This window comes from Salarias fasciatus, unplaced genomic scaffold (genome assembly GCF_902148845.1).
Source record: "Salarias fasciatus unplaced genomic scaffold, fSalaFa1.1, whole genome shotgun sequence".
In the NCBI taxonomy this organism is placed as follows: Eukaryota; Metazoa; Chordata; class Actinopteri; order Blenniiformes; family Blenniidae; genus Salarias; species Salarias fasciatus.
The window spans coordinates 742,700-752,590 of NW_021941378.1; the positions used below are offsets into that span (position 1 = coordinate 742,700).

At 56.0% G+C, this 9,891-nt stretch overlaps 1 protein-coding gene across 1 annotated transcript; it reads left to right on the forward strand.

The window, feature by feature from the left end:
- Window positions 1-1,273: 1,273 nt before the first annotated feature.
- LOC115385299 (claudin-11-like) lies at window positions 1,274-4,932 on the forward strand. The gene is made up of 3 exons (XM_030087277.1): window positions 1,274-1,628; window positions 4,026-4,190; window positions 4,283-4,932. The coding sequence occupies exons 1-3, from the start codon at window positions 1,403-1,405 to the stop codon at window positions 4,540-4,542; spliced, it is 651 nt and encodes a 216-aa protein (XP_029943137.1). The 5' UTR covers window positions 1,274-1,402; the 3' UTR covers window positions 4,543-4,932.
- The last annotated feature ends 4,959 nt before the right edge of the window (window positions 4,933-9,891 follow it).

Here is a 9,891-nt window from a genome sequence, read left to right on the forward strand (position 1 = left end):
GTCCCAGCTGGAGACTGAGCAGGAGCTGAGAGCTGCAGGATCCTGCACTGAAGACCAGGTCCAGGTCCCAGCTGGAGACTGAGCAGGAGCTGAGAGCTGCAGGATCCTGCACTGAAGACCAGGTCCAGGTCCCAGCTGGAGACTGAGCAGGAGCTGAGAGCTGCAGGATCCTGCTTCAAACCTCCTGAGAAGCTGAGCTCTGCAGAACCTGCTCATACAGCCATTAGTCCTGGCTTCCTCATTTTGATAAAAAAGGGGAAAAAATCAGCACAAATTGTTTTATTGGTTTTTGTTTTGTAGGTTAAAGTGTTTTATATATTGTCTCCTGAGTTCATGTTGCTGAAGTGAATTTGAATTTGTTATTTATTGATTTTGTTTAATTTGATTTTCCAGCAGCAAATGGAGCAATAAGTCTGTCAAAATGTTCACAGATTAAACCAGGATGTTATTATCTTTGGAATTTCAGGCAAATTGATGCCTTTAAAATCTTTTCTTTTACAGACTAATAAACAATGTTAATAAAGTCTCTCTGTAAGTTGAACTATATCTCTTTTTTTTCATGTTAACAAGGATGTTCTGCAGAGGTGAACCTAGAACAGTTTTATAGACAAATATTATTTATAGCTGCAGCAGAGAGTGGGTGGTGGGGGGGGGGCGAATTGTTTTCTTCATGCTGGGGGGGCGTAAGAGAAAATGATTGAGAAGCACTGAGCTAAACTTTATTAATGAGGTGAGGTATGATTTATTTTCTCAGTTTTGACTGATGGATTGTCTTGCTGTAGCCTCGCCTCATGAAGAAAGGGGAAAGGTTTTTTTTTTTTCCAATTGTCCGGATCCAAAGTCAATATTGTAAAAAAAAAAACTTGTTTCCAATTTTCACTCAGATGGTCTTGGGAGACCATCTGAGTGAAAATTGAAAAAAAAAAATCATAATTCCCACTTCCTTCAGGACGTACATGACGGCTTTCTCCAGAAAAGGGTTTTTCACAGGTTCCTCTCATCCATCACAGCAGGGACTGGACGATACTGTCAGGGATCAGCAGGTGGCAGCAGTGAGCCAGGTGAGTCCAGAGGTCTTCAGAGTCCAGCAGTGGCCCCCACCCCCCCAGAAGTCTGGTCCACATTAGCAGCCCTGCGTTCTGATTGGCTCTCGCTCTCTCGGCTCTTCGGCCTCATAAATTTTCTTCTGCTCATTTTTCCGATCCTCTCTGAGCGACGCGGCTCCGAGTTCCTGAGCTCCCGGACCCGGTCTGAAGTCCAGACGTTCCCGGTCTGAAGTCCAGACGTTCCCGGTCTGAAGTCCAGACGTTCCCGGTCTGAAGTCCAGACGTTCCCGGTCTGAAGTCCAGACGTTCCCGGTCCTCCTCTCGTCTCTCCGCTCCACCGAGACCGCTCCGGCTCCATGGCTCTGATGTGCAGGCAGCTGGCGGGGGCGGCGGCCAGCTGCGTGGGCTGGGTGGGGGTCATCGTCGCCACGGCGACCAACGACTGGGTTCGTACCTGCGACTACACGGTGGCCACCTGCGTCCGCATGGACGAGCTGGGCTCCCGGGGGCTGTGGGCCGAGTGCGTGGTCTCCCCGGCGCTGTACCACTGCGTGGCGCTCAACCAGGTGCTCACGCTGCCAGGTGAGGGGGGGGGGGGGGGGGGGCACGCTGCAAGGTGGGGGGGCGGGGGGGGGCACGCTGGGCGGGGGGGGCACGCTGCAAGGTGGGGGGGGGCGGGGGGTTGGTTGGGGGTGGGGGGGGAACGGGGGGGTCACAGTGACTGGGGGGGGCACACTGCTCACTGGGGTTGGGCCCTGACACACACACACACACACACACACACACACACACACACACACACACACACACACACACACACACACACACAGCTGCTGTTTCTGCTTCTCCTCCAGTTTCTGTTTTTAACTGACTGAGAAGATGAGATCAGCTCAGAACCTTAAAGCAGGAAGTTCTGGTCTGCTGGTCTTCAGTCCGGACCGACCCCGGTCCTCATCAGGACTCAGGAGTCCAGAAACAGGTTGAAGCTGCTCCTGAAACACAGACGAAGCAGCTTCTGGATTTTTAGCTGAACGGCTGAGTGTGTGAGCCAAACGGATTCCAGAGAGTCCAGGAGACAGCAGCACGTTTCAGCCCCTCTGGGTCACGTTTCAGCCCCTCTGAGTCACGTTTCAGCCGCTCTGAGTCACGTTTCAGCCCCTCTGAGTCACGTTTCAGCCGCTCTGAGTCACGTTTCAGCCGCTCTGAGTCACGTTTCAGCCGCTCTGAGTCACGTTTCAGCCCTCTGGGTCACGTTTCAGCCCCTCTGAGTCACGTTTCAGCCGCTCTGAGTCACGTTTCAGCCGCTCTGAGTCACGTTTCAGCCCCTCTGAGTCACGTTTCAGCCGCTCTGAGTCACGTTTCAGCCGCTCTGAGTCACGTTTCAGCCCTCTGGGTCACGTTTCAGCCGCTCTGAGTCACGTTTCAGCCGCTCTGAGTCACGTTTCAGCCCCTCTGAGTCACGTTTCAGCCCCTCTGAGTCACGTTTCAGCCGCTCTGAGTCACGTTTCAGCCTCTGGGTCACGTTTCAGCCCCTCTGGGTCACGTTTCAGCCCCTCTGGGTCACGTTTCAGCCCCTCTGGGTCACGTTTCAGCCCCTCTGGGTCACGTTTCAGACCCTCTGAGTCACGTTTCAGCCGCTCTGAGTCACGTTTCAGCCCTCTGGGTCACGTTTCAGCCCCTCTGAGTCACGTTTCAGACCCTCTGAGTCACGTTGCAGCCGCTCTGGGTCACGTTTCAGCCCCTCTGAGTCACGTTTCAGCCCCTCTGGGGCACGTTTCAGCCGCTCTGGGTCACGTTTCAGCCGCTCTGGGTCACGTTTCAGCCCTCTGGGTCACGTTTCAGCCGCTCTGAGTCACGTTTCAGCCCCTCTGAGTCACGTTTCAGCCCTCTGAGTCACGTTTCAGCCCCTCTGGGTCACGTTTCAGCCCCTCTGGGTCACGTTTCAGCCCCTCTGAGTCACGTTTCAGCCGCTCTGGGTCACGTTTCAGCCCCTCTGAGTCACGTTTCAGCCGCTCTGGGTCACGTTTCAGCCGCTCTGAGTCACGTTTCAGCTCTCTGGGTCACGTTTCAGCCCCCTCTGAGTCACGTTTCAGCCGCTCTGGGTCACGTTTCAGCCCTCTGGGTCACGTTTCAGCCCTCTGGGTCACGTTTCAGCCCTCTGGGTCACGTTTCAGCCGCTCTGAGTCACGTTTCAGCCGCTCTGGGTCACGTTTCAGCCGCTCTGGGTCACGTTTCAGCCGCTCTGAGTCACGTTTCAGCCGCTCTGAGTCACGTTTCAGCCCCTCTGGGTCACGTTTCAGCCCCTCTGAGTCACGTTTCAGCCCCTCTGGGGCACGTTTCAGCCGCTCTGGGTCACGTTTCAGCCGCTCTGGGTCACGTTTCAGCCCTCTGGGTCACGTTTCAGCCGCTCTGAGTCACGTTTCAGCCCCTCTGAGTCACGTTTCAGCCCTCTGAGTCACGTTTCAGCCCCTCTGAGTCACGTTTCAGCCCCTCTGGGTCACGTTTCAGCCCCTCTGAGTCACGTTTCAGCCGCTCTGGGTCACGTTTCAGCCCCTCTGGGTCACGTTTCAGCCCCTCTGAGTCACGTTTCAGCCGCTCTGGGTCACGTTTCAGCCCCCCTGAGTCACGTTTCAGCTCTCTGGGTCACGTTTCAGCCCCTCTGAGTCACGTTTCAGCCGCTCTGGGTCACGTTTCAGCCCTCTGGGTCACGTTTCAGCCCTCTGGGTCACGTTTCAGCCCTCTGGGTCACGTTTCAGCCGCTCTGAGTCACGTTTCAGCCGCTCTGGGTCACGTTTCAGCCGCTCTGAGTCACGTTTCAGCCGCTCTGAGTCACGTTTCAGCCGCTCTGAGTCACGTTTCAGCCCCTCTGGGTCACGTTTCAGCCCTCTGAGTCACGTTTCACCTGTACTGGGTCACCATTCTACACGTCTCAGCCTGTCTGTCCTCCATGTCTCAGCCTGTCCGTCTTCCATGTTTCAGCCTACGTCCAGACGTCCCGGGCCCTGATGATCTGCTCCTGCCTGCTGGGTCTCCCCGGGACGCTGCTGGTCCTCATGTCCCTGCCGTGTGTCCGCCTGCAGAACGACGACCAGCGAGTGAAGCAGCGCCGCGCCCTGGTGGGCGGAGTCCTGTTCCTCATCATGGGTGAGCCTGCACGCACACACACACACACACACACACACACACACGTGCCCATGCTGACCCGTGTCCCCGCCGTGTCCCCGCCGTCCGTCCAGCGGTCTGCGGCATCGTGTCCACCACCTGGTTCCCGGTGGGCGCCCACCAGGCGGAGGGGCTGATGTCGTTCGGCTTCTCGCTGTACGCCGGCTGGGTGGGCTCGGCGCTCTGCCTGCTGGGGGGCGGGGCCATCCTCTGCTGCCACGCCTCCCGGCCGGCCGCCGCCCGGGACGCCAGCTTCTACTACTCCAGGCGCGGCGGCACGGCCACCGCGGACCCGCCCGCCAACGCCACCCACGCCAAGAGCGCCCGGGTCTGAGGGGGCGGCGAACCTCGAGAACGCCGAGAACGTGGAGAACCGCGAGAGCCCCGACCGACCGCCGCCTCGTTTCAGCCGATCAGGAGAAATCTGCCTGACCGGCTTCAGCCTCGCTGCCTGTTCCTGACGACAGTCAAAGAAACATCATCAGGATGTAGCTGAAGCACACACACACACACACACACACACACACACACACACACACACACACACACACACACACACACACACACACACACTTTCTGTCTTTAGTCTTTCTCTTCACAGGATTTTTAAGTCTTTGTTTAAAAATTCTGACCTTTGACCTTTTGGCTCGCTTGGAGAAAACGACCCGTCGAGCTTCTGTCTCTACTTTTAGCGCCTTTGTTTTGCCGGCGATCGTCCACGTTTCACTCCAGCCTTTTTATTTCACTGTGTGAGGATTTTCACAATAAAAGCTTCATTCATCCTGAAAAAAGACTTTTTGCTCTTTCTGCTCAAAATGAGACTTTTATTTCACCCTGAACCCAAGACGCTAAACCTCAAACCCTGAACCCAAAACCCTAAACCCTGAACCCTGAACCCAAAACCCTGAACCCAAAACCCTAAACCCTGAACCCTGAACCCAAAACCCTGAACCCTGAACCCTGAACCCAAAACCCTAAACCCTGAACCCTGAACCCTGAACCCAAAACCCTGAACCCTGAACCCTGAACCCAAAACCCTAAACCCTGAACCCTGAACCCTGAACCCAAAACCCTGAACCCTAAACCCTGAACCCTGAACCCAAAACCCTGAACCCTGAACCCTGAACCCTGAACCCAAAACCCTAAACCCTGAACCCTGAACCCTGAACCCAAAACCCTAAACCCTGAACCCTGAACCCTGAACCCAAAACCCTGAACCCTGAACCCAAAACCCTGAACCCAAAACCCAAAACCCTGAACCCTGAACCCTGAACCCAAAACCCTAAACCCTGAACCCTGAACCCTGAACCCCAAAACCTGAACCCTAAACCCTAAAGCAGTGGTCGGCAACTGGCGGCCCGCGAGCCGAACGATAACGTCTGGCCGCCAGACGATTTAAAGAATGTGAGGCAGCTGCTTCACGGAGGCAGGAACTCCGCCCACGAGCCTGTCAGGATCTCCTGCATCACCTGTGAAACACCTGGAACCCTCTGATCCAGGAGCAACCTGAGCTGCAGCTCCCGCTGCCTTCAGGGACACTCCGTAAAAGCATCCTGCAGCTAAACGTCTCAGTCAGCTGTTAGCTTAGCTGTTAGCCACAGACGAACTAGCTGGATTTGAACGATTCCTTCGTGCTAAAACATCAGTCGGCGGGACGCGATCTCAACGTCTGAGACGGCGGAAAGAAGATTTGGTCAGACTTTACTGGAAGCACCCGGTGTAACACATTACAAGTAGTTATAAACACTCAGAAATGATCGCAACGCTTAGAACTCACTGTACAGCTCAGGGTCAGGGTCAGGGTCAGGGTCAGGGTCAGGGTCAGGATCAGGGTCAGGATCAGGATCAGGGTCAGGATCAGGGTCAGGCTCAGGGTCAGGCTCAGGGTCAGGGTCAGGGTCAGGGTCGGGATCAGGGTCAGGATCGGGTCAGGGTCAGGGTCAGGGTCAGGGTCAGGGTCAGAATCAGGGTCAGGATCAGGGTCAGGATCAGGGTCAGGGTTGGGTCCTGGCATTGTGATCATCTATGAATGTTTGTAACTCGAGCTACAGGTGTTATAATGGCATCATAATGCTTATAAATGTACTGACAGCGTGTTACACAGGGGGCTTCGAATAAGGTGTTACTGAAGATTTAACCGCCGAGCGTCTGGGACGAACGGGAAAGGTCGCTACTGAGGACAGTTCAGTTCTGAGAGGAAGTGTCTGAGCGGCGTGGCGGCGGCTCGGACAGAACGAGGAGACGTGGTTCTGGTAGGTTTACGAGGGGGGACCCAAAAGTTTCCGGACTGATTCTATTAATAAAAAAATACAATGAATTTCCGACTTTGGCCGCTAGATGTCGCTCCAGGATAGCCTCATGCATAACTGTGCCAGGTTTGGTCTTCCCCCGTGAAGCGGTCAGCTGACAGTCACTGTTTGTGTTGACAGAGTGACACCCCGCTCTTCGATTTTTCAAGATGGCGGATATCCACGGATATGCGCTCTGTCACAACATTTAGTTTTTTATTGGAAAACAGCGGCAGAAACACTCACCATGCTGCAGACATTCTTTAAGAAGGATTCTTAGGGTGTCTGAGTGGTTTGGCCCTTTAAGAGTAATCAGATTACATCACGAAGACCAGGCACGCAGAGGACAACAATCCACTTCCACAACAGAGGAAAACGTCACAAAAACTTTAGAAGACGTCCTGGTAGATCCACGCAGGACTTTTGATGACATTGCAGAACTGATGGGAGTATTGTAGAGATCCAGACTGATCATCCTCAGGCGGTTATTAGAAGCAGTGAGACGAAGGCTCCCGGAAATGTCCTCATCATAGCAGACAGCAGACCACAGGACGCCCCGTTACGCACAGAAATAGCACCAAATGTTGTGCGTAAAGCATATTTTTGGACTAAAACCGTGACCAGCCAGCCTCCCCACCGCCATATTCCCCTGATCTGGCCCCGGGCGACGGCTTTTTGTTGTCAAAGATGAAACTGGAGCGGCAGCGGAAAGGTAAGGCAGCCATACAGGCGGGGGAGGGGAAATCGAAGTTCTGTCTTTCCGGCACAGTTACGCACGGTCATGGCGACTCTTCTGAACAGTGAACATCTCGGGTGCAGCGTTGTATTCAAGCCAAAGGAGAGGATTTTGAAGGTGACCGTTTCAAATAATTGCGAAGATTAAAAAATAAAAAGTTATAACTACAGTCCGGGAACTTTTGGGTCCCCCCTCGTAGTCTCTGGGTCTAGCGGCGGTTTACTGCTCTCTGGCTGTTTCGTCTTCATCCTGATGTTCAGGGACCATCGTGTTGCTCTCAGCAGTGAAGCTGCAGCTGTGAGGCGTTCAGGGTCCACAGGCACAATCCGGCTCTTTTCAGATCAAAAGTCTTATCAAACATTTGTAAAGACTCACAGTCGAAGCTTCAACGTGTTGGTTTCTAAGGAAACGCCACGGTTCACAACATGGAATGGTTCTAACTGCTGGCAATACAGAATTCTAATTATTTACTGTAAAGTTCTTTCCACATTTCACACATTCTGGTCTTAAAGATCATTATTATTATTATTATTTAACAAGCTGGAGGCTGAAGACACAGCCGTGATCCCGGCTGCTGCTGTCAGCTGTTTCAGAATTCAGCTTATTGTTGTTTTGTTTGTTTTTTTGACTTTTCTGAGTGAACTTTTGTGTGTGAGCGCAAGAACCCCCCCGCCCGCCGCCGCCACCACCCGACACCACCGCCACCCGCCGCCCGACACCACCGCCGCCCGCCGCCCGACACCACCGCCACCGCCTGACGCCACCGCCGCCCGACACCACCGCCGCCCGACACCACCGCCACCCACCGCCCGCCGCCACCGCCCAACGCCACCGCCGCCCGACGCCACCGCCGCCCGCCGCCCGACGCCAGTGCCCAAACAGAACTGGCCTGTCGCCAACACAAGTTGCTGACCCCTGCCCTGAACCCTAAACCCTGACCCCGAAACCCTAAACCCTATTCAACAGAACACATCAGATCTAAAGGACAGACCAGATCCAGAAGACAGACCAGATCTAAAGGACAGAGCGGATCCAGAGGACGGACCAGACTGGACTGGGATCTGCTGGACAGTAGAACTGTGGATCTGAACTGGAGTCCAGACGAGTCGGAAATGACAAAGTGGATCAATCCAACCGTCCAGAACCAGCTGTCAGGGTTCTGAGGATCCAGAACCAGCTGTCAGGGTTCTGAGGATCCAGAACCAGCTGTCAGGGTTCTGAGGATCCAGAACCAGCTGTCAGGGTTCTGAGGATCCAGAACCAGCTGTCAGGGTTCTGAGGATCCAGAACCAGCTGTCAGGGTTCTGAGGATCCAGAACCAGCTGTCAGGGTTCTGAGTGTTCGTTCTTTAACTTCAGTTTGTTCAGAAAAACTTCAATAAAACTGGACCAGCTGGTCCCTCACCCGGACCCCGCTGGTCCCTCCAGACGGACGTCCCGTTGGACACACTGCCCTCACGTCCATCTCCGCCTCCTGTTCAGTCCTCGTCCTCGTCCTCAAACCCATAGTTGGTCCTCCCTGTAGACCTGCTGACCTGCTGACCCCCAGACCCAGACTGGTACCCGTAGTGCTGGTCCTGGTGGAAGGCCTTCTCCTCCGGGGCCGACCAGCCCTGGTAGGGCCGGTCGTCCGGGTCCGGGTCCGGGTCCAGGTCCGGGGAGAAGGACTCGTCCAGGTGGTCGTCGTAGCGCTGATAGGAGCTGGTCTGGGCCTGCTGGTCCCGGGCCTCCAGCTCCAGGGTGCTGTTCCACATCCCATAGGAACCGTAGATCACAAGACCTGCAGGACAGGGGACGGGGGACAGGGGACAGGGGTCACAAGACCTGCAGGACAGGGGACGGGGGACGGGGGACAGGGGACAGGGGACAGGGGTCACAAGACCTGCAGGACAGGGGACGGGGGACAGGGACAGGGGACAGGGGTCACAAGACCTGGACAGGGGTCACAAGACCTGCAGGGGACAGGGTCCAAGACCTGCAGACAGGGGACAGGGGACAGGGGACAGGGGTCACAAGACCTGCAGGACAGGGGACAGGGGACAGGGGACAGGGGTCACAAGACCTGCAGGACAGGGACAGGGGACGGGGGACAGGGGACAGGGGTCACAAGACCTGCAGGACAGGGGACGGGGGACAGGGGACAGGGTCACAAGACCTGCAGGACAGGGACGGGGGACAGGGGACAGGGGTCACAAGACCTGCAGGACAGGGGACAGGGACAGGTCACAAGACCTGCAGGACAGGGGACGGGGACAGGGGACAGGGGTCACAAGCCTGCAGACGGGGACGGGGGACAGGGGACAGGGGACAGGGGACAGGGTCACAAGACCTGCAGGACAGGGACGGGGACAGGGGACAGGGGACAGGGTCACAAGACCTGCAGGACGGGGGGACGGGGACAGGGGACAGGGGTCACAAGACCTGCAGGACAGGGACAGGGGACAGGGACAGGGGCATGGGCACAAGACCTGCAGGACGGGACAGGGGACAGGGGACAGGGACAGGGTCCAAGACCTGCAGGACAGGGACAGGGGACAGGGGTCACAAGACCTGCAGGACAGGGACAGGGGACAGGGGACAGGGGTCACAAGACCTGCAGGACAGGGGACAGGGACAGGGGACAGGGGTCACAAGACCTGCAGGACGGGGACAGGGGACAG